The sequence below is a fragment of the Symsagittifera roscoffensis genome, chromosome 2, assembly GCF_963678635.1.
Source record: "Symsagittifera roscoffensis chromosome 2, txSymRosc1.1, whole genome shotgun sequence".
Taxonomy (NCBI): domain Eukaryota; kingdom Metazoa; phylum Xenacoelomorpha; order Acoela; family Convolutidae; genus Symsagittifera; species Symsagittifera roscoffensis.
In genome coordinates, this window is record NC_087063.1 from 19985396 (window position 1) to 20011848 (window position 26453).

The window sequence follows — 26453 nt, forward strand, 5'->3', positions numbered from 1 at the left end:
TCTAAAAATGTAAAACAACACCATAGTTAGTATATATTAGCTATATAGAAGCGCTGAGAAAAAACTCAGAGCTCGTTGGCCTAGAATATATATATATATATATATATATATTCTAGGCCAACGAGCTCTGAGTTTTTTCTCAGCGCTTCTATATAGCTAATATATACTAACTTAACAAATTATACGGACTCACTTATCAATGTTGTTGTAGCCTCATGGGCTCTCTTGACGACCATTTGTTCATTTTATTATCGAATAAGTTTTGCAGTGTGTCACGTTTTATTTCAGTATTATTGGCATCCGATGGGATCGGTTAGGTGAGCCACTGATCTCGGGTACATACATATCATTTTAACGCTGTGCTTTATCTAAATTGTTCTTGCGCTCTTTATGCCTTTATGAGGTCAAAGCATTTTCTTTTATGCTAAATAAATCTTAGAGGGAGCTAAATTCACGCGCACTAAATGCTATGTGAGCTAAGTTAAAGGGCTTAGTCCATGAACAGAGACCAATCAACAGCTCATAAAAATTCAAAAAATAACAACGCATGTAATTCCCACTTTTGGATCGATCTTGTTTAAAAAATAATTCAGCTTGGGAGAAAAGCCGGAGTGGATCTGTGGGAGTGAGAAACTGGCCTCAAGTGAGACTTCTTCTCTTCTTCGATATTCATTCTAGGATTAGTTATTCCAAAAAAATACCGGGGTGGCTTTAAGGGTAACTTCTCAAAACTATGCAGTTATACAGGTGTTTGAGGACATTCAACAACACTCTGGTTTAAAATCCTAGGAATTGATATAGGTTCAAAACTGAACTGGCTGACATAAGTTTGGACTAATTTTTTCGTAATCGGATTTCAATGCTGATTTCAAATTTCGAACGCTTTTTGTTCCTAGGTGGCCAGACCTTCTGAAAAAAGCTTCCAGGTTAAAACGGTTCAGTTAACTTTTCCTTACTATCTTGAAAACGGCTATCTTTCTATTCATCGTGTGAATGATCAAAATTGGTAAATTTAACACGACCAGTTATAGCAATAGGGGCAATGATTTGTATTTCAACGCGCAAATGTTGGTTGATGGCGAAGGGGTAGTATTTTGTTTTGGCAACTACATTTCGTATTTTCATGTGTTTAGAGATGTTAATTCTGATCTGAATTTGTGCACAAACTTTTTTTAAGTATTTGTATCAAACGTGAACAAGTAGTCTTAGGTCAGACTTAGATCTTTTGTATTCTTCGATGTGTCAAGTCGATACACTCCAATACCGACTTTACTTTCGAAAACTCACTTCAACGGAGTAATTGGTATAGATCGGTCTTCAAGGAAGAGCTGTGCGTGCCTAAGTTATTCATTTAATGCATTGAAGCAAAATGAATTAGTGGGTAATTTTAATGATGTGGACCGTGTGTTCGAATCATTATTGATTGGTTTACAAGAGAGATATGTACGCCCATTTGTAAGTCATTCTTAGCTGTTTGAGGTAAAATGCACTGGTGTCTGTAATTCAATCAGATGTGGACCAAGTGTAAAAGTTTTTGGTCATCAGAACAGAAAACCAGCTTGACGTTCTCGCGTGGGTTTGGTATAAAGCTCATAAAAAAATTCAACAGTGTCAGTAAGAGAACACAAGTTTGTAGTACACCTTGTACTAAAACTAACCTTGGTTGAAAAAACTGGTTCAATAGGTAATTTGACAAAACTCGTTCATTAGGAAAACTGGTTCACCTATTACTAAAACTAACACAATTTGAGAAAACTGGTTGATTAGGTAATTATTTTGTTCCTCCGGGCAAATCTAAAAGATAAAACTCACAAACGCAATAAGTCGAGAAGTCGATCACGTTTTTTGTTAGCATACACTTTTGCTGTTCAGTGGAGTTTGCCTTCCTCTTAACAAAAGAAATGAACTGAATTTAAATAAAAATTAGTCAAGCCGCGAAAAATCAAATTAGAGAGTAAACAAAATTTTAGGCTTTTTCCTTTAAAAAAAACAAATCACTTAAATAAGAGCAATCACTATGTTCAAACAAAAAAAAAATGTTTTTAAATTTTATTTAATATTATTAAAAGTTTTTTTTTTTAAATTTGCTGAACCTTCAAAAATAGTCCGTGCTACGGGAACTAAGCCGACAAAAAGAAACACGGATGATAAACAGAAAAGGCAGAAAACTCCTTGTTTGGAAAAAACAGGTACAGCGCCAGATGCACTGGATAAAAACTGATTTTGATTTTATTATGAACTAAATTGAAACACGTGTAATTTTCACAAGTAAAATCTTGTGATCAAAGTTTTTTACGGAAAAAAAAATTAATACATGGAAACAGTAATTTTACATATAAAAATTTGCAGGTGGGGTAAAAGGAAAAAGAGCCCCATTGCTTATCGCAAGGTTGAATAGCATCAAAAGTGTTCTCTTTTTACTCTCATTAAAAGTCAATTTTGTGACAAAATTTGGAATTTTTTATCTATAAAAATGCATTTGGGAAATGAACTGATTATCATCTCTCTTTTCTCGGAACCACGGCGTGGGTGATTTATACTAACAGTCTCTCTGTAAGGTATCATTTCGAACTGCATCTCCTTCCACTCGTTCTTCATCTTCTCCAGGGCCTTCTCTAGAGAGTACTCCTTCGAAGCACCCCCACTGATCTCCTCCAGTCTATAACATACAATACGTTTAGTCAATATCACGACTCAAAAAAGGTACACTAGCTTCTTTTATCAGCAAATGAGTGCTTTTTTCAATCTAGAGTGCATCTAATTTGTGTATAAGCCAGCCAAAAAGGTAAGAAGTTGCCAATTATTTATCCAGAAGATTTATGTAATCATTCTGTCTAATAAAATGCAGAATTATATAAAAATGAAGCATTTTCGAATGGCTTAACCAGGGGTCCAGCTAAAGCCGGACGTACATGCTTGATATTTTTATAAATATTTTGTAATGATGTGAGATAAAATGCGTAGCTTTCAAATTTCAAACATTGGATTTTACCCTAAAGCTTAGTTGTTTCTCTACTAAAATATAAGATTAGACCGTTTGCAAAAAAAAGAAGTCGCCACTTCTTCAGGAAAAAAACTCGCAATATGTTCCGTGGATTAGTTTTTGAGATAAGTCAAAAAGTTTCCAAAAAACAGACACAAAAGTTAACAAAACTAGTCGTATCAGGGCGAAAACCTGAATGTTTCGACTGCGTTGTAATTTCTATGAGAAAATTCAAAATGAAATAATTGATGAAATTTGATTTAAAAATGTAAAATTTGATTCGATATCTTTTTTTTTGAAAATCATCCTCCCACACGCTATGTAAAGTATAAAATAATACATTTTGCATAATCCAAAGTATTAACTAGACCAAAACGCATGCCGCAATTCGGAACTATTTCTATTACGGATTAAATCTCCGCTTATGCGTTAATAATACGAAATAAATCGCACGTTAATCGTCCCAAATTGGCAATCTTTAAGCCCCCATAACTTTACGAAAAAAGATCACAGGTGAAATATCATTGCAAATTTGAGCTCAAGACAACAGTAATTTTCGGTTGTTTTTGAAAATCTGTCAAAATTTGCTAGTTAAATAGTCGAAACCACTCCGAGCACAAAAAATTTGTAACTTTCTTGGAAAGTTGGAACAATAAGGCTTGCTTGTTTACTGAGTTTTTCCTAGAACAACAAATTTGACCTTACCAAAAACTTTGATTTTTTCTCAACAAAATTGAGTCTCACCCGTTCATGTCGAGAAAATTCTCACAGGAAGTTTCTCGATTGAACACATAACTTAAGAAATGCAGGGTGGTTTCGAGAAAAGTCAAAAAGTTTCGAAAAACGGACTTGAATTTTTTGAATGACAGAACTTTTTTTTTCTAAAAAAATTCGGGCAAACTTCTCTCACACCGTTAGAATACCCAAGACAGTTTCTCGATTGAACCTCAAAAAACGGTCAAAAAATCAAAAAAACTGACTTTTCAAAAGGGCCATAACTTTTTATGTAGAAAAATTGGGATAAATTGTTTATGCGGAGGAAAATTCCACAGCTTATTCTTTCGATATAGTCCAAAATTTAAGATTTGGGAGGTAATTTCAAGAAAAATAGTTTTTTAAAAAATTCAAAAAAGATCAAAAGTCAATAATTGACTTTTCTTAGAGCTTTAACCTTTTGTGTAAAAACAATTTGGGCATAGCAGTTTATTCAGGGGAACTTCACTCAACCAATTACTTCGATTGATTCCAAAATCTCAGAGATTTGTGACGGTAGTTTTTGGGAAGAGTAAAAAAGTTTCAAAAAACGGTAAAAAACAAAACTTTGACTTTTCCGGGAGTCATTAAAATTTCTGTAAAAAATTGGGCTTAGCCGTTTATGCAGAAGAAATTCCCCCATCCCGTTGTTTCGACTGAATCTAAAAATTCACACTTTTCTGTTTAGTTTGTGAGAAAGTGAAAAAACAAATCCAAAAATATGGCTCAAACATACCACCAATGAGTTTTTGAAGGCTGTAAAAAGTGGGGTAAGGTGAAAAGAGAGTAGGGAAGCAGGCGCAAAAGTGAGTAGGCGGTCCGTCTCTTGGGACCAATTTTTTGAAAAATTGGTAAATTAGTCTGAGAAAACTTAAATTTTTGGAAAAGTGAAAACGTTTTCCAAAGCTTTTAGAAAAAAATACAAAATCAAACCCCATACATTTTCAGAATTCCTGTTTTTATTAAGCAAGAATTACTTTGCTCATTTTCAACTGATTCATATGTCGGTTTCCTTTTACACACTGATTTTGACAATTGGAGCCCCATTTTAAGAACTTACTGATACCCAAGCACATTTACGAGCTTCGATACGCAGCTTAAAAATTGAAACATGCACTCACTTCTCAATTGACTTTCCGATTCCAGTTTCGATCATCTGGTACAAAGTAGAGTCGGACTCTGGCTTGATGTTGTAGCCAACGATGTCACTCATCTGAAAAAAGCAGCTGCTATAGTATTCTGAAGAAAACAAAACTGGATTCTGCAGAAAGTTTGTTATAAAAACTACAAGCATTGTACATCGCTAGCACAATGGCTGATCAAAAAACTAATTCAACTTACGGCCTTCCAGTGTCTGTCTCTGAGACCTGGATTGCAGATGACAGTGAGGATGGGCAGGTACTGTTTGAACTTGTCCACTTTAGTCTTCTGCTGCACTGCCACTCTCTGGGGTCCCTGGTCCTGGAGACTCTTGCTCAGTTTGTAGAGAGTCCTCCACATGTTCCCTACTTCCTCAGTGATCACCTCCGAGTCCAGACCAAGGAAGGCTCCTGAAACACTTTGGCATTGGAATTCGCAATCGAAAAAGACCAGGGAATCTGTTTTTTCACATTACACAGCAACGTCACTATGTCACTTTTGGGCTCAGTAATGACTTTCTTAGGAGGAGTCGGATTTTCAAATTGAACAAAGAGTATAAGAGTATATGGTACCGTTCATCCATTTCTCGTGTGAGTTATGGAAGTTGAGACTGTTTGTCCATAGTTTTTCGAAGGGATCTTTGAGAGCCACGATCTCGTTGATCACCGGGAACGCAGTAGTCTCCCACTCGAACAATTTCTCCTCCTATCAATAAACAAGACAACTCATTAATTAGAGTATTGTTCTTGAATTCATGGATGATGTGTTTATTTATTCAAAAAACTAACTTGCTGTCCAGCCAAACAAAGCCGGGCATTGTTTTACGTAATAAAAACCAACAAGACTGCGTTAATTGTCCCAAATTGGCCAAAATGGCAATCTTTAAACCCTCATAATTTACGAAAAATGATCACAGATGAAATATTTTTTTCAAATTCAAGCTCAGGACAACAATAGCTTTCGAATGGTATAAAAAAATTCCGTCAAAAATAGTTAAAAAGTCGAAATTTGTCTGAAGAAAAAAAAACCCACCCCGAGCACAAATATTCCGTTACTTTCGTATCGAAAGTCGGAACAATCATTTAATTTTTCTTAAACTGCTCTTAGGTTGCTCAGTAAAATTATAACATCTATCAAATTTCGGAGTCGCGCGTAAAACGTTTGAAGAAAAATAGCCTCAAAGAAGTAGCAAATAGTATCAAAAGCAGAAGACTTAAATATAACAAGACTGTTCGTATCAGGGCGAAGCCCTGAATGTTCCGACTGCCTTTTAAGGTTTATGGAGAGTAATAGCATTAAAAAATTAAATGTAACAAAAAATAAAATGAAAAATTTTTTTCTAAAATTTGAAATTTTTTATGAAAATCATCACCCCACACGCCATACAAAGTACAAAAGGATAGATTTCGCTCATTGTAACAAATCAATTATGGCAAATAAGCTTCTTTCAGCCAATTTGGAACGATTTCTAAGACGGATTAACTCTCCGCTTACGCGTTAGTAGCGCGAGGTATATCGCGCGTTAATTGTCCCAAATTGGCCAAAATGGCAATCTTTAAACCCCCATAACAGGTGAAATATCTTTTCAAATTTGAGCTCAGGACAACAATACCTTTCGAATGATATAAAAAATTCCGTCAAAAATGGCTAGTTAAAAAGTCGAACTTTGTCTGAAGAAAAAAAAACCCACCCCGAGCACAAATATTCCGTTACTTTCGTATCGAAAGTCGGAACAACAAGACTAAAATGTACCCACCATTTCCCGACCGAACAATGTGACCCTAACTGTGAAGCAAATTGGAACACCAAAATTGAAAGGAGACTTTAAAAGAAATATTAAAAAAGTGACTTGCATCGTTAATCTGCTCTGCTTCGTCTCTGCATGCCTCGATCTGTTTCTCCAGCTCACCCAGTTTGCTTACATTCACCTCCATCTCGTCCTGACTCAGAATCTAAAACATGGGGTCAGATGTCAGTCAATGAACGAAAAACACAAAAATGTGAACAATATATTCTTAAAACTATCAAACATTACACGATACGACCCTACAAAAACAGAGGTCTTGAAACCACTTAAAAATTGATTATCGAAAAATCGAAATTCAATTTGCTTTCACAATTCATAATTTTGCTACAATTATCAGACAAATTTTTTCTGAAAAAAAATGTTTAAGCTCACCGAACGCGAGACAAAAATTTGTCAACTACAATAGAGAATATCGCAAACTAGTATCAACATATCACAAATATGGGGTGACTACTCGGTGTGGACCTCTATAACGTTTCCCCCGATGGTAAACTAGAAACCAACACCCCACCTCTATGAATGACTAATTCAGTGGTTAAGCATATCCTAATGTTGGACCTGGTAACGAGTTCTCCTCTTTTGCAGTAGGCGGGGGAAGATAGTTAACAATTTTCGCCCCCATGGGGGGAAACAGTTACAGAGATTCATCGTTGTGACAATATATTGAGCGTGAACAAAGTAAGGAACAAAGTGCGAAGACATATCTGCATAACACTTGTGATCTTACCCCGTTTCTCATTCCCTAAATTGAATATTAATTAAACCAAAATATTTAGAACACACCAGCTGTTTTTAAAAAACAGACATCAAATGATAGCGAGAGGTCTTCAAACTGGTACTAATTATTTTGAAAAGCCGGCGGTTGTTGTGCAAGTAGCACATAATGTTAGAACCACATTCAATAATCAGAGGAACACTTGAAAAAAGATGGACAACAGTTTTCTCCGCTTTTACTCTCTAGTGATAGTTGTTACTTCACTTTGTAAGAAAAGTCAGTCTGAACAATAAGAGAAGCGTTAACACAGACGTTCTGGCTACCATTAATCGTTGAAAAAGGAAATACAGCAACAGACACTTGGAAAAGTGTCAATGAACGCACGAAAACCGGGAAAAAATGATTGAATGTTTTTTGAAGAAACTTCAACTTCTTCGAATTTCAAAAGATTAGATGAACTTAAAGCTACTTAAGTTTCAAACAAAATATAAATGAAACTTTTCTTTGATAAATTATTTGAGAAACAGGATCAAAAGTTGAATCTTCTAATCTGCTGGTAAATTTCAAAAAAAATGAAATCCATTTTCGAGAGGTTCACGTTTTTCGGCCATTTCCGTTTTCGCTATTGAAAGCGTAATTTGCCTTCTTTTAGCAAATAAATTTGAAATGAACCTAAAAAGAAATCAAAAATCAAACCGCGGCGAACAATCAAAACTGGTGTGAACAAATTTGGCGCGGGAAGCCAAAAAAAGCTCTTTGATGTTTGATTAATTTAAATTTGATGGGGGTGTAGCGATTAGCATGTGTGCATTCGGCTAAGCTCACGCTGTTGAAAATTGCAAATTTGAAAAAGCATAACGAGAAATGGCGAATCTTCAAACTACATTCTTTTATATGGGCATGCTAATCGACGCATATGCTAATAGGCCGGTCGGTCCCCAAATTTGATTTGTCGACATAAAAGAAAGTGAACTTACATCTTTCTTCTTGAACAACTCGACCTCCTTGTAAATACTATCCAGTCTCTTCTCGAAGTTACTCCTTCTCTTTCTCAACTTATCCTCCCCTGTCTCCCTCAACTCCTCAAACCTCTCCTGGTTCAACTTCAGGTCATCGTTGATCTTGGCCGGCCAGCTGAACACCTCTGCATTCTTGTCCAGGTCTTCCTGGGCGAAGGCGGCGTAGTCCAGCAGGAACATGAGACGGTCTTGAGCGTCCTATACAACAATCACATTGACAACGAACACGCCAACTTGACATTTGATGGATTTATTAAACTCATGCTATGTACCAAAAGCCAAGAACAACGACCAAATGTCTTAAAACTGCTTTTTAAGGTATATGACAGGGTTATTTTGGCAGGGTACATCTTTTATTATAAAAAATTTCTTATAAATTGTAACCAGAGATACTACAGTTGTTTTTCGCATACAAAAGGTTGAAGAGTTTAAATGTCGATGCTTTCTAAAAGAACCTAACTAGAGACCTCAGCTCTTAAAATTTCAACCAGCTGGTAATAATTTCATTGATAAAAATAGGCACTGACTTGAACTTCTCGTAGGAGTGCAAACACAGTCTTGTCGTTGGTCTCTAGAGTGAAAGTGGTCAGCTCCACCAAGTGCTCAACTGACTCCGGGATCTCATTCAACTTGGACTGGATCTGCCCATACCTCTGGCAAAGACTGGAAAAGAATTCATAAAGCACTTGATTAAAACTCATTAAACAACTCTCTTTCCAAGATTTAAACGCAATTTTTTTTCTCAATTTGCATACTTTTATCTTTTTCGAACAAAGATTCGGAAAAGATAAAAGATGCCCCCGCCCACCTCCGAAACCAACCCCTGTTTTTATATCTATTCTAACTTTCGCAATGTGCAAACAATCACGAACAGGACAAAGAGAAATTGGATCTACTTAACAGATTCCCTCTCTATAATAAAAAAATAACAGTTATTTGGCACTAGAGCTTTGTATTGGCCAAATATTTGACTAAATTAATCTACTTAACAATCTCCCCCCCCCCCTTTCTTGAGAGGTGGAGGGAGGATATTGTTGAGTAGACCCATGAAATTTGTGTTGTTGCTAAATTAATAAAGCATGATTCTAGATGATTCATAATTGACAGCCAATATGAATTTTGTTTGGTGTAAGTAAAAAAGCACGATTTTTGATTTTCAGTAAGTAAAACTAAAGTTGTCTCTAAAGTTGTCTTTTAAGTAAAACTAAAACATGATTCTGGGCATTTCTTTAGCTATATCCCCCCTCTGGTACCTAGTAACGGATATCCCCCTTTTGCAAAAAAAAGGATATAATTAAAGAGATCCGAAGGTGTTTTTAAGCACTTTTTGGAAAAAGTTGACCAAAAACTCAATTTTGACTTTAAAAATAGTATAATTGGCGCCGAAGACGACTTTAGAAAAATTTCAAGGTCAGTCAGCCAAAATTGGATGCTTCAAAAAAGTACAAAGCGGAGACCCTGTGGGTCGGCATGGGGTCGAATCCCTGAGGGGGGGGGGGGGTGTGCATACGCCTTCCCCCCCCCCCCTCTCCCCGAAATGCGCCCCTGTATTGAATCTATTCTAACCTTCGCAATGGGCAAATAATCACGGAGAGGACAAAGAGAAATTGAATCTAGTTAACAGTCTACGTCTCTATAATTAAAAACAGTTAATTGGCACTAGAGTTTTGTATTGGTCAAAAATTTGACTAACTCAATCTACTTAACAATCTTCCCCCTTTCTTGAGAGGAGAACGGAGGAGATTGTTGAGCAGACCCATGAAAATTGTTTTGTCGCTAGATCAAAAAAGCATGATTCTTGATGATTCATGATTCACAGCCATTATGAATTTTGTTTGGTGTAAGCAGGGGCGGATTTAGGGGGGGGGGTTGCGGACGCTCCCGTTTCAGGGATTCGACGCCCTGCCGACCCAAAGGGTCCCCCCTTTATACTATTTTGAGATATCCATATTTGGTAACGGATCCTAAAAGTTTTCTAAAGGCGCCTTTGGCGCCAATATATACTTACTTTAAACGGGGAGCTCGCGCCAAAAAAACGCAATTTTTTTTGTTCAAAATTTTCTTAAAAGTGCCTAAAAACGCCTTTATTGGCCTGTTTTTCAAAACTTTGCCTGCAGCGCAGAAAATTTGATCAAAACAGTACTTTGGGAGAGCTCGGAAAATCAATTCGGTCGACCTAAAAAAAAGGTCGGCAAAATTTTGAAAATCCCCCCCCCCCTCGAGAAAATCTTAGATCCGCCCTTGGGTGTAAGTAAAAAGCACGATTTTTAACTTTATAAAAAATAGTTTGTTTTGTCTTTTACGTAAAAATAAAACAGGATTGTAGGCAGGGGCGGATTTAGGGGGGGGGGGTGGACCTTCCCCATCTTCTCCTCAGGGATTCGACCCACTGCTGACCCAAAGGATCCCCCTTTGTACTATGTAATATTTTGAAATATCCATTTTTGGTGACGGACCCTAAAAGTTTTCTACAGACGTCTTCGGCGCCAATACATACTAATTTTGAGGGGGGTGTTCGCGCCGAAAAAACGCAATTTTTTGGTCAAATCTTTCCAAAAAGTGCCAAAAACGCATTTTTTAAAATGTTTTTACAAAATTTTGCCTGCGGTGCAAAAAGTTCGGCCAAATCAGGGACTTTTTAGTGCTTTGGGGGAGAGCTCGAAAAATCAATTTGGTCGATATAAAAAAAGGTCGACAAATTTTTCGAACAATTTTTGAAAATCCCTCCCTCGAGAAAATACTAGATCCGCCCCTGATTGTAGGGATTTCTTTAGCTATATCCCCCTCTGGTACCTAGCAACCAATATCCACTCTTTTGCAAAAGGGGGGATATAGTCAAAGAGATCCGCTTGTAGACATCAGAATAAGTGTTTGTCTTGCTGTTAAGTTAAAACATGATTATGGCATCAAAAAAGTTTGTTTTGCTGTTTAAAACAACTGATTTTTGATATCGACATCAAAAACGAAATATGTTGTCGCTCGAAAAAAATACGATTCTTGACATCAAAAAAATCTCGTCTATCTAATTCAAAAGACGAATGAACTCACTCTCTGTTCAAATTCCTGTTGTGTTTCACTTCATTCGTGACAATTTTGTCCTTCAAGGCTTGCACTCTGTTCTGCAAGTCCTGATTCAACTGCTTCAGATCCAGCTGGTACAGTGAGAAGTCGGCTGTGATCCTCAGAAGAGCTATTTCGTCTTTGAGGGCCTGTATCTCTCGCAATTTGCGCTCGTAGTCGTCTATGTCGTGTCTCGTTTTCAAGAAGCTGACTACTTCGCTGTCCGATTTTCCATTTAGCAGATCCTGATACTTCTTGCACCAGGTCAGATAACTTGAAATAAAAGATAGGCTTGTATGAAAATTAGTTTACTGTATAACTTGTAATCAATATAGAAGGTAATTTTGGGTCTAGGACAACAAGCCGACGGGACTTCAAGCCGAAGAGACTTCAAGCCGAAATTAAAACTTTACAAGCACCCCAAAACGCTTTTTTATCATCTGCAAAATGTTGCTTTTCTAAAATTTTGGCAAGTTAATGCATAATAAGCGTTATTCATGACAATGCACCACTTGTGATTCGCATCCGTTAATAATATCAGTCGGTTTTTGAAATGCATAAATTATAACAATGAAAAATGCCTTCAACCATGTTTTACTTTTCAACTTTCCGGAACATCATTTGGAGGCTTAAATTATATGCAAACGCCAATAACTAGTGAAGAAAGATCATGAAATTCAAAAATTCTTCAAAAAAGTTTTCAAATTGTTCATATTTCACGACTTCATAAGGAATTATTCGGCTTGAAGTCCCTAATTTTACCATTCGGCTTGAAGTCCCGTCGGCTTGATGTCCGGCACCCGGTAATTTTAACTAGTTTTCGGAGTTTCATAAGATCTTTTCATTAGTCAAAAATAAATTTAGTTCGAAATATTTTATTTCGTCTTAGCGTGCGAAATCTCGACTATGAAATCTCGACTATGAAACGATAATGCTTTATTCTGATTGGCTCAAATATGTAGAACAAGCGGTGCGTATTCATAGGTTCCAAAATGAAAAATCAGTCCCATAGGTTCCAAAATAAAAAAGCAGTCGCATAAGTTCCAAATCTTTCCAATTGGTCAAAAAACTACATTAGCCGAGTCTCGGTTTAAGGTCGCCGGTGGGCGCGCTAGGCGCGCGTCGCCGCTTTGCGGCGATAACCGGCTCTAAATTTCGTATAGAGTCCTACCCTTTGGTGGCAAGCTCGCAACACGTTGGCGCGGCTGCGGAGGTCACTATTGTGCAGCTTGAGTTTATGCTGGTTGAACAGTAAACAATCAATCCATAAATTCGTTGGCTCAAATTTCAACCAATCAGAATTCAAGAAGATAAATTTTGGAACTTATGCGACTGATTTTTTATTTTGGAACCTATGAATCTTGGAACCTATGGGAATTCACCAGAACAAGCAATGAGCAGAAAAATTGGTTAGCAGAGTCGGAAGTTATCGGCATATTGTGTGACAATTTTTTGAATGCCACTTGTAGGTGGGATTGTCATAAAAGAGCACCTTTTCAACGCGCCCTCGGCTCTCCTTTACCTGAAAACTAATATTGGATCAAGTTAACATCCTCCCCCCAAATAGACCAAGTTAAGATCCTCCACCCCAGCGTTCATTTTAATTTAAATCTACCTAGCGCTGCATGTAAAATGCTCTATTCTGATTGGCCGAAAATTTGAACTCAGAACCAAGTTAACATCCTCCCCCCTAAATGGATTTAGGGGGGGGGGGGTGTTAACTTGGTCCCCCTTTGGCTTTATTTTACATCCACTGTCGATTGACCGACCCTAATCCTAACATTAGCGGTGAGGGTGTCCCCCTTGAGTATGATTTAGTTTTTTCTGGTGGCTGTGTGATTACCTCTGTGGTCCGGGTGTGTTGATTCGGAGTACTTCAAATGCCCTCTCAACATACTCGCCCACCAGTGCCTCCTCTAGCCTGACTGGACGGAGGAAGAACGGCTTTCCCTTCACATCCGGAAACAGCTCACACTCCAGCCGCGGAATGGAGTCACCCTTGTGTAGGATTTCTGAAACAACACCCCCCTCATGCTACACGCAAACAGTCTCGATAAAATTCAACCTTGAAAAAAATAGATCTTTGAAACGCGACGCGCAAGATGTTAGAACTCGGTTTCTCGAAGAGTGCAAGTGATAGTTGTTCCCTTGTAACATTAAATTTGAGACAGGGATCCCGCAGTTTTTGTGTTAATTTGAAAATGGATATTGTTAACTATTCGGTTTCGCATTATCGAGCAGAAGCGGATTTAGCCCCCCTCCTAATCTCCTCCAAGAATTCGACCCCCTGACCACCCAAAGTTGGCGGGTATAGCACCCCGGCGGTCTCATAAAATGTTCGGGTCTCAAGAATAGCAAGCACGCAATTCGTATGAGCAGAACTTCATTATCTAGTTATTTTTTGATGGGGCTGTATACACAAGGCGAAAATTATATTAGGCGAAAATAGAAGTGTTAAATTTAGGCGAAAATTTTGATAATAGAAGTGTATATTTTAGCAGAAATCCCCCTAATTTTCCAGACGAAATTGATAAGAAGCGGTTAAACACTACAGATCCGTTTGTCGTCTCAAGGTCGCCGGTGAGCGCTACGTACATATCGCCGCTTCGCGGCGATAACTGGCTCTAATTTTCATAAAGAGTCCTACCCTCTGTCGGCAAGCTCGCAACACGTTGGCGCGACTGCAGCGGTCACTATTTTACCGTTGATTTGCTGTTCGAATGATGTTACGTGTATTTTGTATGTAGCAATGGAATGACGTAAGTAATCACATACGGTTTCTGATAAAATGTACACTTTTTTAATCAAAACTGTGGCCTAATTTTGACTTTTTTTGTTTTTACCTTTTTTGGGAGGGACTAAAAGCTGCCTCAGAACAGACTACCAGTTGCTGCATTAAAATATAATAAGAAATCTCAACAACCTTTAAAAATTAATCAATATGAAGAGTGACCTCCATCTATGTTTCGTCTAAAAACTAAAATTTTATTTCGGCTTTTCTGTTTTCTAGACAATTTTTTGAAACTTCTACATTCTGAATGCATTATTCTTGAAAATATTTAAATTTGATTAATCATCGACTCCAGTTGATGATTATTTGCGGTGGTGTCAAATTTTGCTTTAAAAGATGTTTATCATAACACACGTCGATATAAATAAATTCTGATAAAAATTCCGGAAAAACGCCTATACTTCAGTTTTATAACGCAATCATAATGATTTCGGCTGGATAATGCTTAGTAAAGGGCTAGTAAAGGGAACCCCTGACGCACCAATGATGCTCTGATGAATAAGTTCTTTGACGTCTCTGAATGTGGGCTCGATCACTATTTTGGGCTCATCTATCAGCAATTTCACCTTCATCACGGGAATCAAATTGAAGCGCAGCTCAGGGTACTCGCCCTCGTACTGATTTCCAGCCTAAAATTCCATCATAATTTTGTCCCTAAATCTTGTAAAACTTCGGTCCAATAAGATCAAGATTATAAGACGGTTCTATCAAGATTATAGAATGGCCTTTTTTCCAATCCCTCTGCCACATTTCATTTTTAATAGTTATCATATTTGTTTAACGTGTTTTATTATGGCTAAATGCGTGGTGTTACGTATGAAGAATAAGTCTTCAGAGAAGATGTTGAGTATGAAGAATAATTCCACATTAGTTAATAAGTTAATTTGTTCTACGTGATTAATTTCCTTGCATTATGACAATGTTAAACTAACTTTTCTAATTTGAAAAGCAAATATGGGGGGTTAAAGAAAAAAGGTATAAACTGTGCGCTATAATTGTAAATAAAAAAATTTGAAAGTACTTCAAACTAAGTATTCAAACTGTACTTTGTGTTCTTCCATAAACTGGACGAAATCCGAAAGGGAGTTGGTGACGCATTCACGCAGCTGGCGACTCATTAGAGTTCCCACTGTGTCGAAGAACTCTCGGATGAGTTGTCGTGAGTCGGACTCTCTAGCTGGAGCCAGGTGGACCCACTTGGATTTGTTCTTCAGAAACAACTCTGCTAGCTCCGGTAGCCACCTATAAAGCATGATGTTACAAGTTATTCCACTAATATTGGTTGAAAATCGGGGTGATCTGGTAACGAAGTGAGTTTTTTGTGGGTTAGAAAGCTCTCAAATTAATAGGTAAGAGACCCGCAATAGTGGGACAGTACCGACATTGAGGGACAACGTAAACAAGGATTTAATACTTTCGGTGATTTTTTGGACAAAAAAAATATTTTTCATTTTGTCTCTAATAAGATATTTTGAAAAACAAATCTAAAAAAATAACTACCAAAAGCGGTGCTCATATACATTCAAAGTAGAAGATTTCATTCAAAAGTAAACTTTTACTTTAGATTGAATACTCAATTTGTTATTTCCCGGTAATTTTTGATTAAACAACAAAATATAATTCACCGTTTGGATAATAAATTCTGAGCATCATCGCAGTGCTGCTGGATCAAATTTGCCAGTTCCTCTGGCACGATAGGCAAACCACCAGCTCTGATGTCCGGCACTCGGACAAACCTCACTTTGTTATACTTCATTTCCCAGAGATTCTGAACCATGAGCATCATTTCGTTGATGCTATGAACATGTTCGTCGCAGAATTCCTTCTGGTATGCGAAGGTATCGTGCCACGGAACAGGAGCTCTGTATGTGCGTTTTGGGAAGGGTCTTTGGGTGGCTTTGATGTTGAGGCGGGTCCGCTCTGATTGGTCGAGCAAAATATAGTCGACTGAAATCAAAAAAGCCATTTAAGTTCGAAAGTTAGGATAAAACGTTTTAACTTATATTTTTATCACATCAGTTTTAAAGCCATCCAGAAAGCTCTGAGAGAGCTCATGGAATGAAATGGTTAATTATTAATTTTTCATACGACGAAAACATTTTTTCAAACGACAAAAACGAAGAAAATATAAGTGTCAAGAGGCTTCTAATTTTTCATGAGCACACTAATTCTATAGTTGATGTTATAAATACAGAAAAAAAGCAAAAAATAATGCTGACCAATGGCGGTTCTGATGCTCATCTGGTAGTCGTGGTCCACTTCGTCATGTAGTTCCCCATTCAGGTCCTGCAGATGGGGGGCTATAAGGAATGCCTCTGGGATGAGGCTCTCGATCTGCTCCCACTCCCCTCCTGCTCGGGGGGCTACCATGTCCGACCTGATACCATTCTTCACGTAGTACTCGTATCTGAAAAAAAAAACGTTGAACTGAAAAAACTGAAAAATAAAACGGAACAGGCAAAGTCTTTAAAAAAAGGTTTGAAGTGGTTGCTACGTCATAATCCTAATAATTGTAATAAAACAACACAGCACAAGAAGTTTACTTTTTTATTGATATTTACCTTTTTTTATTGAAATTGATAACTACCAAGCTAAAATTATAAAGAGTTTCAATGGATATCCAATGTACAGTAGAGAGCATCACTTCAATTAACATGCAAACAAGTAAAGCTAGGTCCTTTCCACTGACAGATTTCAACCACGTTCTTCAGCAATCAGTGAAATTTTTGGAGAATGTTGAAATCTGACCTACTAAATTAACCAAAATATCTTCTGCGTTTAATTATGGCAGTTTGAGTTAAATATTCGATTCTATTTGGTTAAAAGTTAAAGATTAGATCTTTCTCTTTTGCTGGTAACATAACAATCCACACCCCCCCCCCTTTTACATCGCTCTGGAAATCAGGGTGAGGAGAATTGTAATTTGGTCCAAATTCTCCTTTTGAGTGCGATTATTATACCTCTGGAGGTCCTGGGCTAGTGGCTTAGGGTGCAGTTTGTCCTCTCTCCCCTCCTTCTCTTGTATCAGGTCCAGCTGTCCAACTGGCGACAGGGGTCTGTCCTCTTCTTGAAACGCATAACTCGGAGGGTAGTCCTGTTAACAACTGCTGTCATTTGTTAATTAACGTTGAAACCCGTTTTCACTTTTTTATTGTTAAAACGGGATACAGCCAAATTTGATCACTTTTTGAGTCATAATGTTTCCAGCATAATTTTTTCAGCGGTATATTTTTATTTTTTTTATTGAACTGATATTTTGTTTAGCATGTAAATTTTAAACGCGTTTGATTTAGTGCTTGTGTGTAATGCGACTGACCACGACTTTAGTATCCCTGGGCGACTTCTTCTGGACGGGGGGTAGTTGTGCTTTCCCATTGGGTGGTTTCAGTCCTCCATTCTTGGCGATTTTAGCACTTTTGCTCATTCGCTTCAGTTGGAAGTCCGATGCTAAAACACTCATACATTTTTGCTTAACATTTGATAGACAATTGAAACTCCAGTTGCAATTGAAGCCTCAAAATTACAACACAAAAACTCTTAACGAAATAGACATAGTGTTGCAAATGAGTTTCGAATAAGTATTAATTATTGCTTTGAGTTTTTTAAAAACAATTACAGCGAAAACTAGTTCTTTGGTACCACGACATCATTGTAAAAATAGACCAATTTTATACAACTGGCATTGAAAATGTGAACTTATTTGAACCTTGTGGGGTGAAGTTGTTGGCAATGGCGTCACTGGGTCCCCTGTGTTTGCCTATCTCTTTATAAGGAGATGCCAGTGTCCATGACGTCATGTCCATGAGAGGGGGATGTTCGGAGTACTTCAGAACTGCCTCGTACAACTCACTCGGCTGTCGGCTCTCATCCGGGGGCAGAGGGGGCAGTCCCGGGAGTCCCTTCGGTCTGCTAGTCTGGGTGAAGGGCGACTGGTTGAACTAAAACGACAGACTAAAATATGCTGCTAAATCAACCAATATTTTCAAAAAAAATTCAAAGATATCAAAGAAGGATGGAACTGGAATACAGCTTTTAACAGATAACATAATAAAAGAATAAATAAACTATAGTTTGATTGTTTTTAATAGAGTAATCTAAAATTTAAAAAAAAGATACTTAATTAAAGATCTAAAAAAAATTAATTAAAGTAAAACAAATTACAAAAATTGACCCAAATTTCAAAAAATCTAGGCGATCTATTTTTATAGCAGTAAGCTAAATTGAAATAATTTTTACAAAAAAATGTGGCGATGACCTGAGGCTTAAAGATGCTTTGCAATAGTTATATCCCTACTTTAATATCTCCGAATAACAAATACCTTTCTGCTTGCGGTTATGCCAGAAGTGAAGGGGCGTTTGAGCTTTCGTTTAGATGTCGCCATTTAGCTTTTAGTTAATAACCAAAATTAAAGTATCGTAGTATTCAAACTCGCATTCAATGAAAATAAATTGAAATCTAAAATTTAAAAATGGAAACACTTGAAAATTTGAAGCTATCCTTTTCATCAGTGACAAAACTGTATAAAAGCAGACTAAATACGATAGACAAAATGCGGCGTTTATGACTCTGATTTTGTAAGCATGACATGAAACATTAATGAGAGTCCAGAAGACTCCACAATGTCTTAAGACTGGATCGATCTAGGGGATTGGTTTTGAAATGGTGTTTTTGAACCAGTTGTATGACTGGACGGATGATTGATTTTTACAACTATCACTGCAGCTCATTTATCTTAGTAAGAGAAAAGGTCAGACAAAAATAAAACATCAAAACAATAAAAACAAGGAATCGTAAAAAGCACCAGAGAAGACTTCATTTGAGTTTGTTTATATAGCAAAGTAAAATGGTGCGACTATTCGGAACTCATGAACAAACCGCCCAATTTGGAATGTCTTCAAGAATCCTCGTCTTTAAGAATCCTCAATGAGAGAAATTCGTTACTAGGTTCAATCAGTGTAGAATTATTTTTCCTTTCTGTAAATTTTTTGGGCGGAAATTTTAAAACTTTTCAACAGTCAGCACAGAGATATAAAAAAGACAATAACATTAGGAGTTTAAGATCCCCTAACAACCTCCAATTTTCGAGGTATAATTATATCCTTTTTTAAAAAAAAATTCTAAATGAGTTAGATAACTTGAATCTGTAAAAATTATTGTTTTCAATGAGGGTCTCAAAAAATGTCAGTACATGAGCTTGATAATCTTAAAGTATTTTCAGTTTTTTGTTGAAAATTTTCGGGGTATTGTTTAGAACTTTGACCATAGTACTTATGGGCAATTTTTTTCCATAATTGAGTTAATGGTTTTTAACGCACGTTTTCTTATCAAACTTTAAGATTTTGAGCCAAAAAAGCAGGGTCGGATTATGGGCTGAACGCCTCCCATCTCAGTGTTTCGACCCCTTCACCAACCAAAGGGTCTTCCCTTTTTTAAAGGGGAACGCGCGCCTCAAAAAGGCGTTATCTTGGTGAAAAAACTTGCATAAAGTGCCGAAAAATGGCCCATTTGACTAGCTTTCTTGTAGTAACCTAAGAGCGCTCGGAGAACCAATTTGGATCTTGGTAACTATTCCCCCTTTTCGACCTTGTTTACTAGTCCCCCCTTTTCGACCTTGTTAACTATCCCCCCCCCCCCCTCCCTATGCATGTATTATTTTTGACAACAGTTTCTGTATAAAATATGCATTTCAAAAATATCAACAGTTAAGTGGGTTTTCATTTTCGCGCGTAAAAAAAATAAGTCGACAAAACTATTAACCAATTGCCCTATAGTAGGTCTGATGTAATCTTTGAGAGAAAAACATACCGAAGCTGAGCTTAGGCCCCTTTCTTTTCAGGTATTTGATCCTCTCACCGCCCAAAAGAACTACTTTGGCACTATTTTACGTCATTCATTTTTGGTCAACCAACCCAAAAAAAAATATTTTTCGACGGCTCGGAAGATCAGTTTGGTCGATCTCAAAAAAGGTCCCACTACACTGTTAAAAACTACACTGTCCCGGGATGACCAAAAATACTAGTCATACAATTTCCATATATGGAAAAATGCTAGTCATACACTTTCCATACAATTCCATACGTACAGAAAATTGCATGAAAGTTCTATGATTAGTATGTTTTCATATATGGAAATTGTATGACTAGCATTTTTCCATAAACCAAAAATATTGATTTTTTACATTTTAATTTTTCAAAATTTTTTGGTTGTGTTCGTAACGGTTTGCTATTGGTTCGCTATCGGTTTGCTATTGGTTTAGCACAACTAATATCTTTTGCGTTTTTTAACGGAATATTAGAAACAATTAGCATACATCAAATAACTTGGTTCAACTTCTAATTCATATTACATTGCTACTTACGTTCCAGCTTTAAGCACAAATATGTCTCAGTCGGTGCAAAAAATTTCTCTAAAAACAAATTGAAAATCAAAAATCTATATATATAACAACCATACCGAGCACGATTATTTCTTTTGATCAATGAAAATTATCATATTTGTAATCATTTTAGGAAAAATATGGGAGTTCAATTAGTCGAAGAAAGTGCGGAATATTTATGCTTGGGGCGATTATGTTTTTAATCCGACTTTCAAAGAAAACGGAATATTTATGTTTTATGTTTTTCTTATTATTCAGTCAATCTTTGGCGATCGAAATAATAGTTTTTAACGAAATAATTTTATACCCCATTAAAGACATACCCCTGAAATCAAATTTAAAAACATCTTTTACCTCCGGTCATTTTTTTGCCAAGTTCTGGAAGTTTAAAAAAACTTAATTTGGCCATGCTCTGGACTAATTTAAGCACCTTTTGAAGATTTCATCCATAATGATGAAAAGGAAACACGAATTAATTTTTACTAGCCGATCGTTTTACTTGTTTACGACTCAAATTTTCACACTTGATCTTTGATGTTTACCAAAGTTTGCCAGTACTTTCTTTTCCCAAAAATCTATATAAAATCGCTACAGATTAAGGGGCAGTCGGAACATTCAGTTCAGTCATTTTTCAAATTTTAACTACGCGTTTTTGACTGAACTTTTAAAAACCATCTAGAAAACCACCAGCTTCTTTTCCGAAGCTCAAAATTAAGAAAATTTCAGTCGCGATCATTTTTTGTAAAGTCATCGGGATTTGAAGTGTTCCAATTTGATATAATCAACGCACAATATTTGCGTTTTTTAACGGGTACGCAGCAAAATATTCAGCTTCAGACATATTTCAAAATCGGTATTATGGCAACGTAGTATTATGGCTTATAATTAGTGATGTTACGATTTAAAGAATGAAGTTCATTTTGCTAGTTTTTCAACATGTCAAATTCCATCAAATTATCACCTGGATTAGGTCATTTATAAGCATTTGTAAGACTTAAAATAATAGCTAATTAGTTTCATAAAACTTTACTTGAAATTTTTTTTATAAAAGCTTGTGTTGTGGGTACAAAATGATCAAAAGAAAAAAAATTATTTCAAAAACTTCATCACTTTTGAACCAAAAACAACTGCAAAGATTTAAGCATTTGAGTCGGAGCTTTTAACCCGACTTCAACCTCTTTAGCAAATTTTTGTTGTTCTGAATGTTTTTGTATGAGACTCAAACTGAAAACAAATTGCGGCAAAATGGCAATTCACATTAGAAAATGAGTGAAATTCTAATTTTGGCAACTGAAGCCATCAAGTTTAGAATCCTGTGCCTTGTAAAAATACGAATCAATTTCAAGGAGAATCAATGTGCAATGGTAATAGTTGCTGAAAAAAGCAAAAAGTTGAGAGAATTGGAACGTTTTGAAGTGACTAAAAAAGGAACCGAAAAAGTATTTGAGGAGCTTAAACTGTTTCGACTGCCCTGATTATGACAAACTAGCTTTTCGAAAAATTGTAATATCTCTATGTGTAAAGGGCATTAAAGTTACGTCAATACCTTCCGTGCTTGAGCTTTTTAAAGACATTCTTCTTGCAGTTTTTTAACGGATATAGGACGCTAAAATTCAGGGATGAAAAGTTGACGGTGGTTTTTTGTGCGGCTCTTTGTATTTCCCCCATTTTGTAAAAATTCCATTATCACAATACTTATGCATGCTATAGCGAGACATTTTTAAAAATAAATTACAGAAAAGCAATGTTTCAGAACTACTTTTTTTGCCATGCAATATTAATTAGATATGACAACACTAAAACGATTTTATTGGTTATAAAATCATGATAAAGTTCAAAATGAAATGCAAACTTGTTCGATTAGTTAGTCAAGTTATAGCATGAAATGCAATTCAAAAGGCTTCAAAAATAGTTTTTTATATATTTTTTTATAATCATAACCATTCTCGTTGGGTTGTTTTAGTTTTTTGCTGTTAGACTATTCCGCGTTCGGAGTTTCTGCTCTAACTTCCTCCTCGCTCAAATTGTTTTTTTTTCAACCCTGCATTTTTTCATTCTGAAAACCAAAAACTGGCTCTTTTCTAATTGCAACTTTTAAACTTTTTTTTTTCATTTTTAATCATGGCTAAAGCGTCATTTTACGATGTATGGAAAAATATGAAAATAAACGGTTGACAATTGTTGGTGTTTTCACCAGCTAAATTAGGCTATCAAAAATCAGTTATCAGTTATCAGCTTTACGGTCATAAATTGTCTTGGTTTGAATCTTGTCCATTTTCTTCCCAATTTTTTCCTCCTATTTTGAAAAACTACCTTACGGTTTTTATAAGGCAAACAGCATAATCAATGCATGGCAAAAAACCAGCTTGTTAAGAAAAGGCATGTTTAATAAACCAACAATTATTAACACCTTTGTTCTTCCTACTATACAATGTAAAAGCACGCATTCCACCATAGTAACACGTAAAAAAAATCTAATAACAAAAAATACTGCTTGTATATAAGTACGAGGCACAGCGCGTTCTAACTAATTTTCGAGGCCAATTCAACAGTTTGTGGCTGTAAATTTGATTTAGAAAAATCAAGAAAAAATCAAAGGAAACGAGGATGTTTTAAGCGTTTCGTATGTATCTTGAAAAAAAAACAAGACCGCTCGCACCAAGGCAATACGCTGAATGTTCCGACTGCTTTTTAAGGTCTATGGAGCAGTAATAACAAGAAAAAATTCAATGTAAAAAGACAAAATGAATTTTTTTTAATTTGAGATTTTCGTAAGAATCATCCCACAAACCGCCACAAAATAATAGATTTCGCCCCTAGTAACTAATCAGTTGTGGCAAAAAAGTTTCCTTCAACCAATTTGAAGCAATTTCTAAAACGGATTAAATCTTTGTGTATGCGTTAATAGCGCGAATTATATCGCGCGTTGATGGTACCAAGTTAGCCAAAATGGCAATTTTAAACCCCCATAAAAAATCACAGATGAAATATCTTTTAAATTGTGAAATCAAGACAACAAAACGTTTTCAGTGATTTAAAAAAATAAAATGATTATTTGAAATTCGAAAATTGACTGAATAAAAAACCAAAGCGTTATTAATCCGAACTTTCTCCGAAATTCGGAGAAAAATTTTGAAAGATGTGGGGAAAAGGAATGGAGCTGTAATTTTTAATATGACTGATTTGTTATTTATGAAATATTTTGCTCTTTTCGACTTTCCCCCACCCTTCGTCCAATTTTCTGTTTTATTGTTGTTTATGCGTAATTGTGGCTATGCGTAATTATACGAAAAAGCGTAACGCTTCGATGTAAAGGTATGAAGAACAAAAATCTGTTCTCAATTGTAGCTTTCTGCACCATGCCCAGTTTCTTTGCTTTATGTCAACCTTAAAGTAACTTAATAAAATTGAAATTCAAAGGTGGGGGGACGGGTTTTGGCTCTTTTTCCTTCCCCCCCCCACCTGCAAACTTTTACATGTAAATTTGTTGACCACATTGTCCGATTGTTATGAAATTTTACATACAGACTAATAGGGCCACGGCAAACATATTTTGTCTTCATACTCAACCTCGTAAAACCACTCGTTACACATATAAGTTGAAACTGGCGTGAGGTGGGGGGGAAAAGGAAAAAGAGCCCGGGTTTTTTTTCTGTATCCCCATCCTGCAATTTGTTTTAATTGAAGTGATTGTTCTCATTATCCGATTGTCATGAAAATTGACATGCGAAATAATTAGGCATTGACAAACATGTTCAAATCTCATACTTATCCCTGTTGAATCTCTCGATACACCATAAAATAGATGCTTATGTGAGCCGGGGAGTGGAAAAGAGCCAACTATTTTTGATTGGATCAAAGTTCGCTCGGACTTGCTTTTTCAAAAATCTTGAATTTCCATAAAAACAAGCTCTTTTGAAAACGTCAACAAAAATTGGCATGCGAGCTAATTAGGCCATGACAGACATTTTTGATTTTCATAATTAACCTTGTAAAACCCCTCGTTACACCGTAAAATTGACGCTTATGTGAGGTGGGGGGGAAAAAGGAAAAAGAGCCCGTCATTTTTATTTTGGCCCGGTGGAAGACAAAATCCCTTACTCTTTTAATTTTGAAAGATTGATAGCCAATTAAATGAGGACCAGGGGTGAAAAAAGGGCTCTTTTCCACCCCTTTCCTTATTTTGAGAATTTCCGAAACTGAAAAAAAACGCGTGAAAGGTTATTTCACGAGAGGGGGTGGGAAACTGGAAAAGAGCGAAAAAAAGTCCGAGAACTAAAACTACTTACGGTGTTTCTCTGAAGAATGGAGTTCCTCATTTTCCTGTCCTCGTCCAAACTGTAACTATCAGTTGAGGAGGCTGTGTGCTTGTTCCTGTTGTTGGCATTTTTGGAGGCGGCCGCCATTTTGATAACAATAATGGCCAATCAAACCTCAGTTTAATCGCTGCTGCGTGTGTTATCCTTTTTAAAGCAGCAAATTAAATCCCAGATTAAAGTTAATAGCAACAACGAAAAAATTAAAATACTTTTTTTAGAACGCCATAAACGCGCACGTTATCAAATTGAAGCCAGATTTACAAATATTAACCAAAACCAGCTACAACCATGCAAAGTGTTTGGACGAACGAGTTTTTGGCTCACACAACTTTAAACATCTGATGGTATTTACTTCTTTTCACATATTTTTCGCTGTTTTAAAATGCTTTTTTTTGTTATAAACAGCTTATTTTGAGAGCAAAGTAATACTAATTCTTTCACGCTTTTCACCTACTCTTAGAGTGTATGTAAGCTGTGGTCGTCCATTTTTGTTCCGACTTTCGATACGAAAGTAACGGAATATTTGTGATCGGGGTGGGTTTTTTTTCTTCAGACAAATTTCGACTTTTTATCTAGCCATTTTTGACGGAACTTTTTTTATATCATTCAAAAGGTATTGTTGTCCTGAGCTTAAATTTGAACAGATATTTCACCTGTGATCATTTTTCGTAGAGTTATGAGGGTTGAAAGATTGCCATTTCGGCCATTTTGACCAATTTGGGACAATTAACGCGCGATATAATTCGCGCTATTAACGCGTAAGCGGATATTTAAACCGTCCTATAAATCGTTCCAAGTTGGTTGAATGAAGCTTATTTGCCATAATTGATTTGTTACAAGGAACGAAATCTCTCTTTTTGTACTTTATATGGCGTGAAGGGTGATGATTTTCATAAAAAATTTCAAATTTTAGAATAAAAAATTTTCATTTTATTTTATTTCATTTAATTTTTTTATGTTATTACTGCTGCTCCATTAACCTTAAAAGGCAGTCGGAACATTCAGAGCTTCGCCCTGAAACGAGCAGTCTTGTTTGATTTTGGCTCAAATCTAGAACAAGAAATGACATCTCAATTTTCTCTTTAGTTCAAACCCATAATTGTTTCGACTTTTGAAGAAAATTACGGGATGTTTATGCTTTGGGCTGATTTTTATTCATTGAAATTGCGACTTTTTAACTAAACGTTTTCGACCAAATTTTACCGGGTCGAGGGGCTCACCTTGTTTTGATCTTCAAAGTCAAGCAAAATGTCCGATTTCGATCAAAAAAGCAAAGTTGAGAGAGGCTTTTGGGTCAATTACAAAATCTAAATAAATATCTCGAAACTCGAGCACAGTCAAAACATCAGTACATCAAAATTAGTCGAGCACGGTCATAAAAAACCTCGAGCATGATTGAAACATATCGAATTAGGTCGAGCTTGATGAAACATATCTTGAGCAGGGTCAAAATATACCTCGAGGGCATTCGAAACATAGCTCGAGCTCG

General features: G+C 36.3%; 1 protein-coding gene across 1 annotated transcript in view; it reads right to left on the reverse strand.

The window, feature by feature from the left end:
• LOC134839094 (dynein axonemal heavy chain 3-like) overlaps positions 1-25270 on the reverse strand; it is a 71458-nt gene extending 46188 nt beyond the window's left edge. The window contains exons 1-17 of the mRNA XM_063854522.1: positions 24935-25270; positions 17975-18206; positions 17585-17715; positions 17229-17362; positions 16488-16675; positions 15894-16215; positions 15315-15510; positions 14750-14897; positions 13321-13489; positions 11466-11750; positions 8945-9080; positions 8376-8615; positions 6730-6828; positions 5449-5581; positions 5078-5286; positions 4858-4949; positions 2545-2659 (exon numbers count right to left, since the gene is read on the reverse strand). Of these exons, the coding sequence (XP_063710592.1) occupies positions 2545-2659; positions 4858-4949; positions 5078-5286; positions 5449-5581; positions 6730-6828; positions 8376-8615; positions 8945-9080; positions 11466-11750; positions 13321-13489; positions 14750-14897; positions 15315-15510; positions 15894-16215; positions 16488-16675; positions 17229-17362; positions 17585-17715; positions 17975-18206; positions 24935-25051 (2946 nt within the window). The 5' untranslated portion in view covers positions 25052-25270. The remainder of the gene's footprint in view (positions 1-2544; positions 2660-4857; positions 4950-5077; positions 5287-5448; positions 5582-6729; positions 6829-8375; positions 8616-8944; positions 9081-11465; positions 11751-13320; positions 13490-14749; positions 14898-15314; positions 15511-15893; positions 16216-16487; positions 16676-17228; positions 17363-17584; positions 17716-17974; positions 18207-24934) is intronic.
• Between the last annotated feature and the right edge of the window lie 1183 nt (positions 25271-26453).